The 18,672-nt window shown below is 44.1% G+C and overlaps 1 protein-coding gene across 1 annotated transcript; it reads right to left on the reverse strand.

The window, feature by feature from the left end:
• Nucleotides 1–379: 379 nt before the first annotated feature.
• On the reverse strand, nucleotides 380–3,955 carry LOC124662303 (disease resistance protein RGA5-like). The gene is made up of 4 exons (XM_047200155.1): nucleotides 3,162–3,955; nucleotides 2,224–2,726; nucleotides 1,372–1,815; nucleotides 380–1,305 (listed from the first exon to the last, which is right to left on the reverse strand). The coding sequence occupies exons 1-4, from the start codon at nucleotides 3,953–3,955 to the stop codon at nucleotides 380–382; spliced, it is 2,667 nt and encodes an 888-aa protein (XP_047056111.1).
• Nucleotides 3,956–18,672: the final 14,717 nt, after the last annotated feature.

The following is an 18,672-nucleotide window of genomic DNA, read 5'->3' on the forward strand; positions in this document are numbered from 1 at the left end:
ACACACCACACAAAATGTTACTTTTCCACGAAAACTTGTGAACGAACATAGGATGTCACGATGTATACCAAAAAATTTATGTCAGATTTTTTCGACATTTTTAAAATTGTTTTTTTATTATTTTCTATAATGGGTGCATATGCATGCGTGTGCCAAAACGCCACCTCGATTCCACACAAATCTAAGAAACTGATATATTTAGAGATGCCAGTACACGCAACTACGCAAGGGTGATTACAAAATGATACGACCATATATTTCCATACACCGAACATCAATTTAAATACACCAGCTAGTAGTAAACTAGTAATTCACAAAATAGTGGCTAAAGAACACTAGTAGGACCTGTGAAATTAAAACTTGCTTCTGGCAAAAGAAGTTAGCCCCACAATTGTTCAACGGAAGGATGGTTTGGGTGCAGTTGTGCGGCTTTCCTTAAAGCTGAGAGTACATCATCATGGTTCCATGAGGGTGATGAGTATTTGACTTCACCAGGCACATACAAGAAAACTTCCTTGAGGAGTATCAGGTGCTCCATGCCGACTGGTGTACTGCCGACCCATTCATTCACCTGGACTGCGAGGTCTCGTAGCTTGGGCACAGCCCCTTCCTCAAATACCAAGAAAGCCATAGCGTCTCCGTTAGATGGAAAGAAATATAAATCCTCCAAAACAGGGAATACTCCCTTGCCAAGTACAACCCGTTCTGCAGTAAATTTTCTCATGCTGATGATGAGGATGACGAGGGAAGGCAGCTTTCCAAGAACATGAACATTATCAGCCGACGTCTCCATAGCATGCAGATCCATGGAGCGGAGGCAATGGAGATCACCGATCCATTTGGGGACTCTAGGGAACTCCAAAGCCCCCAGCCTAAGTACCTCAATTTGTTCAAAAGGACTACTGGATAATAAACCCAAGTGATTACTCTGATCTGAAACAGAACGACTATTGATAACTAGATATTTAAGGTTACGGAGCTTTCCAATAGAGGACACCAAAGACCCCATTTTGGATGCCTCCGCATGGCTGCAAACGCTCAACTCCATCAGGTTGGTCAACTCACCAAGACCCCTAATATCCTTCACTGAGTTCTTGCCCAGGTCAAACTGAAGCAGAGTACGGAGCGATTTCATATTCTCGACCCCTTGGATAGCACATGCACCACTTGGAAGATATAGATAGGACAAGCGGGGCAAGTGAATGATATCTGATGGGAAGATGTTTTCCAAATAGCCATCTAGGTGCAGCGTCTCCAAGAAAACAAGCACTTCAAGTGAACAAGGGAGCTCTATGCGACCATGGGCTGCTTCAACCCTCAAATACCTTAGCTGAAACAATTGGTTGATGGCAGTGAGGTCAATTCTCAAACCATTATAACGGCCCTCAAGGGTGAGCACCCTGAGATACTTGAACAACAACAGAGGGGGCATGGAGTTCCTAGGCCATGCACAAGACCGAACATGTGACAGCAAGCTAGCAGCCATAGTCTGTCCATTGCTTGCACCACCAGCCATGGACCTCAGGGATAACCGGTGAACATTGTATTTGCAGCCTCTCAGTCTTGCGATGTCTTCAGAACTGGATGCCACACTTAAGAAGTTATCTTCTGTACACTTGCTTATGATCAAATCAAGCATTATATCGTGTACTTTGCAAGACTCCAGATCTCCATTCATAGTTCTTCCAGCAGGCTGAATCATGCTTCTATTGATTAATTCATTGAAATAACTCTTCCCAACATCCATCAAATCGGGTCCATGCAAATTGTTAATAAGGCCTTCAGCTACCCATTCCCGAATGACAACGGACACCACTTCTGCTCCGGTGCTCCTCCCCTGGAAAAAATATGGGCACGTAAAATACAATAATGGTGGAGATCTTTCCATAGATGTTCGTAAGAGGGCTCACGATCGTAATTTTGAGTGTAGGTCCACCGTCCGTATAGCCATGTACAGGCCGTATGGTCCGCCGTTGTGTTGTACCTCGTTTTATACGTATCTACGGTCACGTGCGTGTGCCGAAATAAAAAAAAATGCTATAAAGATCTTGCTTATGTGATCTCTTCTTTTTCCTTGCGCGACTTATACATATCGTATCAATATAGACAAGTATACATGGGCTGGACATGAATTTCAGCGGATCCAACATAGGAAAAAATATCAACTATGACCCTTCAACTTAGTTTAGGGGGGAGCACCGGAGTAGCCCTCAACGGACACACAGATTTCCTGGTCTTCGGGATACATACCAAGATAAAGAAAACAAGCCCGGAGACGAAGAGGAAGGTGCATGTAGCTAAGATTCAGTATATTCTTCACATCTTCCAAGGTGTGATTTATGGAAGACCGGGCACCCAGAGAACTCCTTATATTCTCCCAACCATTCCTTGATCCTTCTTGGCTAGCTAACAGGCTAGCTATATTGATGATTGCGAGGGGCAACCCACCACACTTCTTCAAAATATCAGCTGATATATCTTCGAGGTAAGATGGGCAACCATCAGCGGACCCAAATATTCTATCGAAGAATAGCATTCTTGAACTATGTTCATTGAGGGGCTTCATTCTGTAGATGCACTCATGATCCCTGTGACAAGCTGTGCTGGCCACACCTTCCACTCTTGTTGTGACTACCACTCGGCTCCCATTACCTTCATTTGGAAAGGCACGGCTTATAACATTCCATACTGATTGATCCCACAAGTCATCAACCACAATAAGGTAGCTGTAGAATTGTTTCCATGGGTTATATACAAATTATATAGTAAATGAGACAAGAAAATTTAAAGAAATAAGAAACTCAATAAAGTAGATTTCAAGAAGTCTATTGTTCATTCATAGAACTAAATTAGGAGGATTGTATGCACGTGTATGTGAGCTTGTACTGTGTTTTTCAAAAGAAAAAATAGGAGAATTGTGTAATATTTTGGCCTAAATAACATTGTCTAACAAAGGAACATTCATCATCATCTGACATATACGTGTTCACCAGACTCCCTCTCTATCCTCTTTCCACCACTCTAGATCAGTTTAGCACATATGGAACACATAGCATTCCAGAGTTGAAACAAGTGTTTTCACTGGTGCAGATATACAAACATTAATCGAAATTTAACACAACTAGCCGCCCATGCACGTGACTATTCGAAGTAACAATTACCTCTTGTTTTTTAGATGTTCCCTTATGTCTTCAATGATGTCTTCAAGCTCACGATCATCAGAAGACCGAGGCATATCAAGTTTCGCTTCTAGGCGGATAAGAAGCACTTTTATATCAGGTTTCTGTGAAACAGAAAAGAATGCCTTACAATCGAACTTTTCTCTGAACATCACATGCAGCTGTTTGGCAAGTGTAGTTTTTCCGAGACCTCCGAACCCCACAATGGACAACACCTTCAGTTCCTCCCGAGTGTCCATCAACAAACTAGCCAGCTCCTCTATTGGGCCATCAATACCCACAAGGCTGGCGGCCTCCTGGTAAACTGCTCGTAGCCGAGGGTCAATAGCGACAAAGCCAGGGCTAGGCTTCCAATCATCAAACTTGTACCTCTCCCGTCGCTCATTTGCTTCTATCGCAAGTTTCTTTAGCTCTTCGATCCGGGTGGCGATCCGATGTCGCTGCCACAGATTTTTGAGACGCCGAGCAGTCTTCTTGACGAAGCCTGCCTCGGCATCTTCGCGTCCAAATTGACGCATGAAGTCATCGATGCAGTTCTCCATGTCATAGGACATTTCCCTGACATGGTCTCTCCAATCCTTGACGGCTGGATCGAGCTCATCCACGAGCCCCAGCTTGTGAAGGGCAGCATTCATAGCACTGAACTCCTTCACGAGGAAGGATGCCTGCTTCCTCATCCCTCGGAGCTTCTTGTACTCGTCGCCCGCGAGCGCGGTGAGCTTTCCAACAAGGGGGTTCATCACCCCAGTTGCCAAGCTCACCATTCCTCCCACCATCTCCTTACTGGATCTTTTGGCTCACTGGCTAGCGAGGTATTGCGTGGGCACAACAAGCAGGCTAAATTTGGTGTGAAGAGTAGAAGAAAGGCTCCCTTGAGTTCTGCGGCAACTTGTTAATAAACGGTAACACCCTCCACTACTAAAATAGTATCCCTTGAGATCTGCGCCAAATTGTTAATAAAGTGTTGGCCTGCATGTGCTGCAACCGGCTTTTTGTGGATCTTAATCAGACGCGCATCTTTCATAGGCATGCATGTGCTTCAACCTCCTTGTTTTTAAACTTGAGCAGATCTAAATCTTGATAGCTCCAATGAACAATATACTAATCGCTGCGGTTGGTAGTGGTCTGCTGAAGAAAGCATGTAATAGCATTAGGCTGGTCATAGTGGGGAGTAACTTAGACTAGTAACATATGCCATGTTACTAGTCTAAGTTACTACCTTCATAGTGGGTAGTAACTTATATGTGGTGTCATGCATTGTATCATTTATTATGTTGTAGACTCATTTTGCTTTGGGGTGTGTGATGTTATGGTAACATAGCTAGTTACCACCTCACTCTCTTTCTTCATTTATTGACATGCCATGTCACCAAAATGCCTTGAGATGTGTGATGTTACTAGCTATGTTACTCCCACTATGAGCAGTCTTAGGTTTAGGAGCTCATTTTGAGAATATTGAGACCCTGTGAGAACCCCCGCCGCTCTCGCCAAGGGCGACGCGCTCCCCAACCCTGCCTACAACTCTACAAGAGAAATGGTTTTTAACGACCTCATATAAGGTCGTTAAAAGTTTCACGACCACATAATTTGTTTGATCGTTATTTATCTAACGACGGCAATTTAGATCTGCATGCATTTCCCTGACATGGTCTCTCCAATCCTTGACGGCTGGATCGAGCTCATCCACGAGTCCCAGCTTGTGAAGGGCAGCATTCATAGCACTGAACTCCTTCACGAGGAAGGATGCCTGCTTCCTCACCCCTCGGAGCTTCTTGCTCGTCGCCCGCGAGCGCGGTGAGCTTTCCAACATGGGGGTGAATCACCCTAGTCGCCAAGCTCACCATTCCTCCCACCATCTCCTTACTGGATCTTTTGGCTCACTGGCTAGCGAGGTATTGCGTGGGCACAACTTTTTTCGATAAAGGGCGCTTATTAGTACTCAAGTTCAAGCAATACACCGGCCTCTGCATAACAAAGATGCACACAGCCGTTGATAGGTTCACACAAACACAGCCAAGAAAACAGGAAATTACATTAGTACTTTGTCTGATAAAAGCAAAACGCTAGACTGTAGGAGGCAAAATCCTTCGACTATGCAGCCACCCATGTTGGGTAATAAAATCCTTCGTCGTTTCCTCCAATCCTGTAGACACCTCCGTAAATGGGTCGCGGTCCTCCAAACGCTGGAGCGACGACCATGAACGGAGCAACGTCGTACATTTGTATATGACCTGCATAAAAGGAGAGTTTTTATTATCAAAAACCTTGTCATTTCTACATAGCCACAGCGACCATATAACTGCTATCGCTCCCACTCCGATAAGAACTTTAAACCTAGCATCCACTCCGTTTAGCCAATTGCCAAAAATATTTGCAACGCTTTTTGGAGGATATAAGGTAGAACCTATCTGAATGATTGACCATATAGATCTAGCGAACTGGCATTGAAAGAAAAAGTGTTTTATTGTCTCCTATTCATGACAGAAAACACACTTCGTACAACCATGCATGTTCCGCTTTGCAAGATTATCTTTAGTAAGAATAACACACCGACGAAGGTACCAAGCAAAAAATTTAGTTTTAAGTGCTATCTTCATCTTCCAAATAGATTTATAATTAGCTACCAGTTGAATAGGTTCAATTAAGGTAGAGTACATGGAACCAATAGAGAAAACTCCATTTTTTGTAAGATCCCAACGAAACTCATCTGATCCTTGTCGCAGTTGGACAAGCTAATCTTTGTATTAGCTCACTCCAAGAGTTCAAACGAGGACCAATGAGATCACGCCTGAATGTCACAGATGGGGGTGATGTTTCCATCACCTTCTGTATAGCATCATGTTTATGTCTCACAATATTGAACAAGGCTGGATATTATTCACGAAGAGTGGTTGTTCCCAACCATATATCCTTCCAGAACCTTATCTCAGAACCATCTCTAATGGAAAAGGAGCCATGTGAGAAAAAGTATTTCTTAGTTGCCATAAGACCTGCCCAAAAATGCGAATCTCCTGGTTGCCAAATAACCTGAGAGATTGCCTTTGAGCCAACATACTTCCTCCGCAGTAAATTCTGCCATACACCATCCTCAGTTAATAACCGAGCTAGCCATTTTCTTAGCAAAGCTCTGTTCTTAACCTCCAGATCATGGACACCAAGTCAACCTTGATCTTTGGGACGGCAAACGATACTCCATTTTGTCTACCGGTATTTTTTCTTCTCACTATCTCCTTGCCAAAAGAACCTAGATCGGAAGTAGTCCAATCTATGTAGGACTTCCTTAGGCAACTGGAAAAAGAAAATCATATACAGTACCAAGTTTGTGAGTACTGAGTTGATGAGAACCAATCTTCCACCAAGAGATAGTAATTTTCCTTTCCAACTACTAAGCCGTTTCTGAAGTCTTTCCTCAACGAGTTTCCATTCAGCCAGTGTGAGCCTCCGGTGGTGAACCGGAATGCCTAAATAGCTAAGCGGAAAGCTTCCCAACCTGCAACCGAATAGTTCGGCGTATAGGTTTGCCTCATCTTGGGCTTCGCCAAAGCAAAACAATTCGCTCTTATGGAAATTTCTTTTGAGACCCGACAGTTGCTCGAATGCTGACAATATTAATTTCAGGTTTGTAGCTTTCTGTAGGTCATGATCCATGAACAGAATTGTGTCATCGGCGTACTGAAGAATTGATAAACCTCCGTCAACTAAGTAAGGTACCACTCCTTCAATTTGACCATCAACTTTAGCACGCTCAATTAAAATTGCCAACATGTCCGCAACAATGTTAAATAACATTGGAGATAGTGGATCACCTTGTCGTAAACTTTTTTTTGTTTGAAAGTATCATCCAATATCATCGTTTACTTTGATGGCAACACTTCCTCCAAAAACAAAGTTATTAATTAAAGCGCGCCACTCGTCCGAAAAACCTTTCATACGGACTATTTGTTCAAGAAACGACCATTTGACTTTATCATTGGGTTTTTCAAAGTCGATTTTAAGGATAACTCCATTCAACTTTTTGCGGTGCAACTCATGGATTGTTTCATGCAATGTAACGACTCCATTTAGGATATATCGTCCTTGCATGAAAGCAGTCTGAGTAGGTCGCACAACATGATCTGCCACCGAGTTTAGTCTAATAGTAGCGACTTTGGTGAAATTTTTAAAGCATACATTTAGAAGACATATTGGTCTAATTGGATCCTTTCCGCATCATTAACCTTAGGGAGCAGAATTATTTCCCCAATGTTGATTCGGAAAAGGTCCAACTGTCCAGCATGGAGCTCAATGAATAGAGCCATCAAGTCATCCTTAATAAATTCCCAGAAGTTCTGGTAGAACTCTGCTGGAAATCCATCGGGACCTGGTGCCTTATTAAGTTCTATTTAGAAGACCGCTTTTCTCACTTTCTCTTATGTGTAAGGATTAGTAAGAAAAGCATTTTCTTGCGGAGACACCTGAGGGATATCATCGATCCTAGATTCATCTAAGGATATAGCTGATTCCTCCGGTGCACCGAAAAGACCTTTATAATATGATGTAATATAAGTCTTGAACTGCTCATGGCCCTCAATCAGACCCTCATCTTGCGATAGAGAATGAATGCGTTTCTTCCTGTGCCGACCATTGGCTACACTATGGAAGTATCTCGTATTCGAATCTCCTTGAAGAATGAATTAGGCCTTAGATCGTTGGTACCATTTGATTTCCTCTTCTCTCTGTAGTCCAGCTAACTTTGCATTGTATTGACTTTTAAGTTCAATTTCTTGCGTAGTTAGTGGGCGTACTTCGGTGATTGCCTCTAAATCATCAATTGATGAAGAGAGAGAGAGAGTTTCTCCTGCTTAAGCTGCCTAGCCAAGTGTCTCGCCCATCCACCAAGGTATCTCCGAACCGATCTAAGTTTGTTATTCCACCTTTGGATGGGGGTAGACCCAGCGACCGGCTGCTCCCATACCTTCTTAACCATATCTGAGAATCCATCCCTAATCAGCCATCCAAGTTCAAATTTGAACGGTCGACGGCGCTGAGGCGATGGCGTTCCAGTGGAAAGTAAGATAGGAGCATGATCCGACAAAGACACAATCCGAGGTAGAACCCTATTTTAGGCAAATTTGTACATATGCCCTATTTTGGGCAAATTTAACTACCAAAAGAAGCCCTCTATATGGGCTTTAAAATAAAATAAAAACCCTCTATTAGGGTTTGACGAGGACGCGGTGGCCGCTGGTGCGCCGCCTAGTCCCTGTGGCCGTCGTCGCCGTCGACGACGGCCACGGGCGGCGAGGCACTGTTGTGGCTCGACCGCGTCGGGGACTCCGGCCACGGAGACCACATGGCCTCCTCCCAGGCGGATTGCAGGTCCGGAGCCGCCCGCTGCTCCGCCGCAGCAGCCCGGAGCTGCGCCTCCTCCCTGAGGTGCTGCTTCCTCTCCTTCCAGGCGAGGCGTCTGGCCTTCTGGCGCCTCTCCTCCTCCGCGCAGCGCCTGGCCTGCTGCCGCATCTGCTCCTCGCGGTGGAGCCTGGCCTCCTCCTGTCGCCGCGCCGCTGCCTCCTCCGCGCGGGCCTGCTCGAGCAAGGCCCATGCCTCGGCGTCCTCGACCTGCTGCCAGGCCTCCTCCTCCATCGCGAAGGTGCGAATGGCCGCCGCGAGATGCGGCCATTTCGCCTCCTCCTCCGCTGCCGACAGCGCCCGAGCGGCGCGGTGGTCGGGGTCTTCTTCTTCCGGGGACTCCGGCTTCGGCAGCAGCAGCAGCGGCGTGGGTTGCGCCAATGCCGAGCCGCCGTGGGCGGCCTCTCCGATGTGGAGACCGCTGATACGCGTACAACACGCGTCCGTTGGGAACCCCAAGAGGAAGGTGTGATGCGTACAGCGGCAAGTTTTCCCTCAGTATGAAACCAAGGTTTATCGAACCAGTAGGAGCCAAGAAGCACGTTGAAGGTTGATGGCGGCGGGATGTAGTGCGGCGCAACACCGGAGATTCCGGCGCCAACGTGGAACCTGCACAACACAACCAAAGTACTTTGCCCCAACGAAACGAGTGAGGTTGTCAATCTCACCGGCTTGTTGTAACAAAGGATTAGATGTATAGTGTGGATGATGATTGTTTGCGAGAAAACAGGTAGAACAGTATTGCGAGTAGATTGTATTTCAGTATAGAGAATTGGACCGGGGTCCACAGTTCACTAGAGGTGTCTCTCCCATAAGATAAACAGCATGTTGGGTGAACAAATTACAGTTGGGCAATTGACAAATAAAGAGGGCATGACCATGCACATACATATTATGATGAGTATTGTGAGATTTAATTGGGCATTACGACAAAGTACATAGACCGCTATCCAGACATGCATCTATGCCTAAAAAGTCCACCTTCGGGTTATCATCCGAACCCCCTCCGGTATTAAGTTGCTAACAACGAGACAATTGCATTAAGTATTGCGCGTAATGTAATCGGTGACTACATCCTTGAACATAGCACCAATGTTTTATCCCTAGTGGCAACATCACATCCATAACCTTAGAGGTTCTTGTCACCCCTCCGGATTCACGGAGACATGAACCCACTATCGAGCATAAATACTCCCTCTTGGAGTTACTAGCATCAACTTGGCCGAGCATCTACTAATAACGGAGAGCATGCAAGATCATAAACAACACATAGACATAACTTTGATAATCAACATAACAAGTATTCTCTATTCATCGGATCCCAACAAACGCAACATATAGAATTACAGATAGATGATCTTGATCATGTTATGCAGCTCACAAGACCCGACAATGAAGCACAATGGGGAGAAGACAACCATCTAGCTACTGCTATGGACCCATAGTCCAGGGGTAGACTACTCACACATCACTCCGGAGGCGACCATGGCGGCGTAGAGTCCTCCGGGAGATGAATCCCCTCCCCGGCCGGGTGCCGGAGGCGATCTCCTGAATCCCCCGAGATGGGATTGGCGGCGGCGGCGTCTCAGTAAGGTTTTCCGTATCGTGGCTCTCGGTACTGGGGGTTTCGCGACGGAGGCTTTAAGTAGGCGGAAGGGCAGGTCAGGATGGGGCACGAGGGGCCCACACCCTAGGTCGGCGCGGCTAGGGCTTGGGCCGCTCCGCCCTATGGTGTCGCCACCTCGTGGCCCCACTTCGTCTCCTCTTCGGTCTTCTGGAAGCTTCGTGGCAAAATAGGACCCTGGGCGTTGATTTCGTCCAATTCCGAGAATATTTCGTTACTAGGATTTCTGAAACCAAAAACAGCAGAAAACAGCAACCGGCACTTCGGCATCTTGTTAATAGGTTAGTTCCAGAAAATGCACGAATATGACATAAAGTGTGCATAAAACATGTAGATAACATCAATAATGTGGCATGGAACATAAGAAATTATCGATACGTTGGAGACGTATCAGCATCTCCAAGCTTAGTTCTGCTCATCCCGAGCAGGTAAAACGATAACAAAGATAATTTCTGGAGTGACATGCCATCATAACCTTGATCATACTATTTGTAAAGCATATGTAGCGAATGCAGCGATCAAAACAATGTATATGACATGAGTAAACAAGTGAATCATATAGCAAAGACTTTTCATGAATAGTACTTCAAGACAAGCATCAATAAGTCTTGCATAAGAGTTAACTCATAAAGCAATAATTCAAAGTAAAGGCATTGAAGCAACACAAAGGAAGATTAAGTTTCAGCGGTTGCTTTCAACTTGTAACATGTATATCTCATGGATAATTGTCAACATAGAGTAATATAATAAGTGCAATATGCAAGTATGTAGGAATCAATGCACAGTTCACACAAGTGTTTGCTTCTTGAGGTGGAGAGGAATAGGTGAACTGACTCAACAATGAAAGTAAAAGAATGGTCCTTCAAAGAGGAAAAGCATCGATTGCTATATTTGTGCTAGAGCTTTGATTTTGAAAACATGAAACAATTTTGTCAACGGTAGTAATAAAGCATATGTATCATGTAAATTATATCTTACAAGTTGCAAGCCTCATGCATAGTATACTAATAGTGCCCGCACCTTGTCCTAATTAGCTTGGACTACCGGATCATCGCAATGCACATGTTTTAACCAAGTGTCACAAAGGGGTACCTCTATGCCGCTTCGTACAAAGGTCTAAGGAGAAAGCTCGCATTGGATTTCTCGCTATTGATTATTCTCAACTTAGACATCCATACCGGGACAACATAGACAACGAGATAATGGACTCCTCTTTTATGCATAAGCATGTAACAACAATTAATAATTTTCTCATATGAGATTGAGGATATATGTCCAAAACTGAAACTTCCACCATGGATCATGGCTTTAGTTAGCGGCCCAATGTTCTTCTCTAACAATATGCATGCTTAACCATAAGGTGGTAGATCTCTCTTACTTCGGACAAGACGAACATGCATAGCAACTCACATGATATTCAACAAAGAATAGTTGATGGCGTCCCCAGTGAACATGGTTATCGCACAACAAGCAACTTAATAAGAGATAAAATGCATAAGTACATATTCAATACCACAATAGTTTTTAAGCTATTTGTCCCATGAGCTATATATTGCAAAGGTGAATGATGGAATTTTAAAGGTAGCACTCAAGCAATTTACTTTGGAATGGCGGAGAAATACCATGTAGTAGGTAGGTATGGTGGACACAAATGGCATAGTGGTTGGCTCAAGTATTTTGGATGCATGAGAAGTATTCCCTCTCTATACAAGGTTTAGGCTAGCAAGACTATTTGAAACAAACACAAGGATGAACCGGTGCAGCAAAACTCACATAAAAGACATATTGTAAACATTATAAGACTCTACACCGTCTTCCTTGTTGTTCAAACTCAATACTAGAAATTATCTAGACCTTAGAGAGACCAAATATGCAAACCAAATTTTAGCATGCTCTATGTATTTCTTCATTAATGGGTGCAAAGTATATGATGCAAGAGCTTAAACATGAGCACAACAATTGCCAAGTATCACATTACCCAAGACATTTATAGCAATTACTACATGTATCATTTTCCAATTCCAACCATATAACAATTTAACGAAGAAGAAACTTCGCCATGAATACTATGAGTAGAAACTAAGGACATACTTGTCCATATGCTACAGCGGAGCGTGTCTCTCTCCCATAAAGTGAATGCTAGGATCCATTTTATTCAAATGAAACAAAAACAAAAACAAACCGACGCTCCAAGAAAAGCACATAAGATGTGATGGAATAAAAATATAGTTTCAGGGGAGGAACCTGATAATGTTGCCGATGAAGAAGGGGATGCCTTGGGCATCCCCAAGCTTAGACGCTTGAGTCTTGTCAGAATATGCAGGGGTGAACCACCGGGGCATCCCCAAGCTTAGAGCTTTCACTCTCCTTGATCATATTGCATCATACTCCTCTCTTGATCCTTGAAAACTTCCTCCACACCAAACTCGAAACAACTCATAAGAGGGTTAGTGCACAATAAAAATTAACATGTTCAGAGGTGACATAATCATTCTTAACACTTCTGGACATTGCATAAAGCTACTGGACATTAATGGATCAAAGAAATTCATCCAACATAGCAAAAGAGGCAATGCGAAATAAAAGGCAGAATCTGTCAAAACAGAACAGTTCGTATTGACGAATTTTAAAATGGCACCAGACTTGATCAAATGAAAATGCTCAAATTGAATGAAAGTTGCGTACATATCTGAGGATCACTCACGTAAATTGGCATAATTGTCTGAGTTACCTACAGAGAATTTAGCCAAGATTCGTGACAGCAAAGAAATCTGAAACTGCGCAGTAATCCAAATCTAGTATGAACTTTTCTATCAACGACTTTACTTGGCACAACAAAACACTAAACTAAGATAAGGAGAGGTTGCTACAGTAGTAAACAACTTCCAAGACACAAAATAAAAACAAAGTACTGTAGTAAAAACCATGGGTTGTCTCCCATAAGCGCTTTTCTTTAACGCCTTTCGGCTAGGCGCAGAAAGTGTGTATCAAGTACTATCAAGAGACGAAGTGTCAACATCATAATTTGTTCTAATAATAGAATCAAAAGGTAACTTCATTCTCTTTCTAAGGAAGTGTTCCATACCTTTCTTGAGAGGAAATTGATATTTTATATTACCTTCCTTCATATCAATGATAGCACCAACGAGTTCGAAGAAAAGGTCTTCCCAATATAATGGGACAAGATGCATTGCATTCAATATCCAAGACAACAAAATCAACGGGGACAAGGTTATTGTTAACGGTAATGCGAACATTATCAAGTTTCCCCAAAGGTTTCTTTGTAGAATGATCAGCGAGGTTAACATCCAAATAACAATTTTTCAATGGTGGCAAGTCAAGCATATCATAGACTTTCTTAGGCATAACAGAAATACTTGCACCAAGATCACATAAAGCATTATACAATCAAAATCTTTAACCTTCATCTTAATGATGGGCTCCCAACCATCCTCTAGCTTTCTAGGAATAGAGGCTTCGCGCTCTAGTTTCTCTTCTCTAGCTTTTATGAGAGCATTTGTAATATGTTGCGTGAAAGCCAAATTTATAGCACTAGCATTAGGACTTTTAGCAAGTTTTTGCAAGAACGTTATCACTTCAGAGATGTGACAATCATCAAAATTCAAACCATTATAATCTAAAGCAATGGGATCATCATCCCCAATATTGGAAAAAATTTCAGCAACTTTATCACAGGCAGTTTCAGCAGTTTTAGCAATTTCAGGCAGTTTCTCGCGCTTTGCATTAGAAGTGGAAACATTGCTAACACCAATTCTTTTATTATTACTAGTAGGAGGTGCAGCAACTTGTGTAGCATTAGCATTACTAGTGGTGGTAATAGTCCAAACTTTAGCTACATTCTTCTCTTTAGCTAGTTTTTCATTTTCTTCTCTATCCCACCTAGCACGCAGTTCAGCCATTAATCTTATATTCTCATTAATTCTAACTTGGATGGCATTTGCTGTAGTAACAATTTTATTTTCAATAACCTCAGGTTTAGCAGCCATTTTATTAATTAAAGAAGATTGTGACGCAGACATGTATGAGATTCGGTTTTCAGCATTTGCAAGTTTAGTTTGCAACCCAGAAATCTCCATATTCAGATTTTCAAGTTGATTTCCTATATTCTTCAACAAGGTAGATTGTTCATTCATAGTTTTGGTAAACAATTTATTTTGCTCATATTGTGATTGCATAAAGTCCTTGGTGGATCTTTCAATTTCTAACATCTTTTCCTCATTAGGTGAAACATATCTACCATAAGAGTTACCATTAGCAGGATATGGCCTAGAATTTTGAGCAACCAATGAGGCTAACGGAACATTATTAGGATCAACATTAGTCCTACCATTCACAAGCATAGACATAATAGCATCAATCTTATCATTCAAGGAAGAGGATTCTTCAACGAAATTTACCTTCTTACCTTGTGGAGCTCTTTCCGTGTGCCATTCAGAGTAATTAATCATCATATTATCAAGAAGCTTTGTAGCCGCCCCCAAAGTGATGGACATAAAGGTACCTCCAGCAGTTGAATCCAATAAATTCCGCGAAGAAAAATTTAGTCCTGCATAGAAGGTTTGGATGATCATCCAAGTAGTCAGTCCATGTGTTGGGCAATTTTTAACCAAAGATTTCATTCTTTCCCAAGCTTGAGCAACATGTTCAGTATCTAATTGTTTAAAATTCATTATGCTACTTCTCAAAGATATAATTTTAGCAGGGGGATAATATCTACCAATAAAAGCATCCTTGCATTTAGTCCATGAATCAATACTATTCTTAGGCAGAGATAGCAACCAATCTTTAGCTCTTCCTCTTAATGAGAAAGGAAACTATTTCAATTTAATAATATCACCATCTACATCCTTATACTTTTGCATTTCACATAGTTCAACAAAATTATTAAGATGGGCAGCATCATCAGAACTAACACCAGAAAATTTCTCTCTCATAACAAGATTCAGTAAAGCAGGTTTAATTTCAAAGAATTCTGCTGTAGTAGCGAGTGGAGCAATAGGTGTGCATAGGAAATCATTATTATTTGTGGTTGTGAAGTCACACAACTTAGTATTTTCAGGAGTATTCATTTTAGTAAATAAAGCAAACTAGATAAATAAATGCAAGTAACTATTTTTTGTGTTTGATAAAGTAAGATAGCAAATAAAGTTAACTAATTTTTTTTGTGTTTTGATTAAGTGCAGCAAACAAAATAGTAAATAAAATAAAGCAAGACAAAAACAAAGTAAAGAGATTGGAAGTGGAGACTCCCCTTGCAGCGTGTCTTGATCTCCCCGGCAACGGTGCCAGAAAAAGAGCTTGATACGCGTACAACACGCGTCCGTTGGGAACCCCAAGAGGAAGGTGTGATGCGTACAGCGGCAAGTTTTCCCTCAGTATGAAACCAAGGTTTATCGAACCAGTAGGAGCCAAGAAGCACGTTGAAGGTTGATGGCGGCGGGATGTAGTGCGGCGCAACACCAGAGATTCCGGCGCCAACGTGGAACCTGCACAACACAACCAAAGTACTTTGCCCCAACGAAACAGTGAGGTTGTCAATCTCACCGGCTTGCTGTAACAAAGAATTAGATGTATAGTGTGGATGATGATTGTTTGTAGAAAAATAGTAGAACAGTATTGCAGTAGATTGTATTTTAGTATAGAGAATTGGACCGGGGTCCACAGTTCACTAGAGGTGTCTCTCCCATAAGATAAACAGCATGTTGGGTGAACAAATTACGGTTGGGCAATTGACAAATAAAGAGGGCATGACCATGCACATACATATTATGATGAGTATTGTGAGATTTAATTGGGCATTACGACAAAGTACATAGACCGCTATCCGGCATGCATCTATGCCTAAAAATTCCACCTTCGGGTTATCATCCGAACCCCCTCCGGTATTAAGTTGCTAACAACGAGACAATTGCATTAAGTATTGCGCGTAATGTAATCGGTGACTACATCCTTGAACATAGCACCAATGTTTTATCCCTAGTGGCAACAGCACATCCATAACCTTAGAGGTTCTTGTCACCCCTCCGGATTCACGGAGACATGAACCCACTATCGAGCATAAATACTCCCTCTTGGAGTTACTAGCATCAACTTGGCCGGAGCATCTACTAATAACGGAGAGCATGCAAGATCATAAACAACACATAGACATAACTTTGATAATCAACATAACAAGTATTCTCTATTCATCGGATCCCAACAAACGCAACATATAGAATTACAGATAGATGATCTTGATCATGTTATGCAGCTCACAAGACCCGACAATGAAGCACAATGGGGAGAAGACAACCATCTAGCTACTGCTATGGACCCATAGTCCAGGGGTAGACTACTCACACATCACTCCGGAGGCGACAATGGCGGTGTAGAGTCCTCCGGGAGATGAATCCCCTCTCCGGCATGGTGCCGGAGGCGATCTCCTGAATCCCCCGAGATGGGATTGGCGGCGGCGGCGTCTCGATAGGGTTTTCCGTATCGTGGCTCTCGGTGCTGGGGGTTTCGCGACGGAGGCTTTAAGTAGGCGGAAGGGCAGGTCGGGATGGGGCACGAGGGCCCACACCCTAGGTCGGCGCGGCCGGGGCTTGGGCCGCGCCGCCCTATGGTGTCGCCACCTCGTGGCCCCACTTCGTCTCCTCTTCGGTCTTACGGAAGCTTCGTGGCAAAATAGGACCACAGGCGTTGATTTCGTCCAATTCCGAGAATATTTCGTTACTAGGATTTCTGAAACCAAAAACAGCAGAAAACGACAAGCTGGCACTTCGGCATCTTGTTAATAGGTTAGTTCCAGAAAATGCACGAATATGACATAAAGTGTGCATAAAACATGTAGATAACATCAATAATGTGGCATGGAACATAAGAAATTATCGATACGTTGGAGACGTATCAACCGCCGCGGTTTCCTCCGGCCTGCAGCACCGGCAGAGGACGGCGGCTGCTGCTGGCCTCGCCGTCGTTGGCGCCGGGAGCGAAGCGCCTCTTCGGGGCCATGGCGGCTGTTGTGCGTGCGTGCGGAACCGTCGAGTGGGGAGTGGGGAGTGGGGAGTGGACTGGACAGGGACAGATCCCTCCAGTCCACATTTAATAGGACTCGCGCGGTCACCGACAGGTGGGCCGAAGGGAGACGACCAGGCGAGCATCCGGACGCGATCGAACGCCGCGTGCCATCCGCGGCCACGCAAACCTAGCCCAGATTTGGGCCGGGTTTGCATCGTTCCGGACGCTGCGGCCATCCGCATTTGCGTTGTGTGGCCGCGTTGGGCCGTGGATTTGTCCGGTTGGACCCATCCGGACGCGCGGGCGCGTAATGGATCGCCGCGTTGGAGATGCCCTAAGGGCATCTCTGCGACCCAATCGGACGCGATGGGCAGTTTGGGTGGCCACACGGACAGCGCCCCGCGTCCGCTCTTGTTCGTTTGGATGCATGCTGACATAGGCATCCCCAATGGGCCTGCCGAAGAAGGTACCCGGGGTTTACTGAAGGCCCACGACCCGAAGATTTACAAAGCCCAGAAGCCCAATCGAGAGATAGTTTGGAAAGATAGAATTGTATCAGGAATATTGACTTGTAACTATTGCGGAACGGGTCAGAAACCCTCCCGAACTCTGTAACTTGTGTATCACGAAACCCTCGGCTCCGCCTCCTATATTAGGGGGAGTCGAGGGACAAAGAGAGGATCGATTCATTGTTTTCCAGACAACTCTAGTTTTCATAGCAGTCGAGTACTTTCCGGCTGAAACCTTCGAGATCTACTTGCCCTCTACTTCCAACTAAACCCTAGTCTACAACTTGTAGGCATTGATAAGTTAATCCCTTATCAATTGGCGCCGTCTGTGGGAATTAGAGGCGCCAAGGTTCTGATCTCGATGGCACGCTCAACATCTTCGGCGTCTTCGGTAGCAAGCAACGCGACGGATCGAGGTAAACAGATCGAAACCGTTCTAGTCGATTTTGTTCCTCATCCACCCTCCCGTATGGATGCATATACACATCTGGAGGACCCCATGGATATGGCGTTCGGGAGTTTCCACTTCCGCGTCGGGAAGGAAGGATCTTATCAACTCGCAAGATCGGAGTCGACAAGATCGGTTGTAGCTGGTTCCGATTCATCGGGATCGGTTTCATCGTTCGAATCTGGCGACGAGGAAGTTTCGTCGGCAATCTCTTCCAAGCTGGCATCAAGCAACGAGCTCATCAAGATCTTCGGCAACATATCCGTCGGGTCGTCTGCGGACTCAAATATAAGCAGCGATTTTGATAGCATCGATGCTTTCGATTTCATCGACAGATCTACTTCTATTCCTGAGGTCTTCGCCGATCTATATGACGGTGTCACCAATATCGATAACACTCAAGTTTCAACGCATCACTAAGTGTACGCCATTGAGGAAGCAAACCGAGCAGAGCCGGAGACATCAGAGGCTTTCGACAATTTGGGAAATCCATACGTCGATCCC

Source organism: Lolium rigidum, chromosome 6, assembly GCF_022539505.1.
Source record: "Lolium rigidum isolate FL_2022 chromosome 6, APGP_CSIRO_Lrig_0.1, whole genome shotgun sequence".
Classification (NCBI taxonomy): domain Eukaryota; kingdom Viridiplantae; phylum Streptophyta; class Magnoliopsida; order Poales; family Poaceae; genus Lolium; species Lolium rigidum.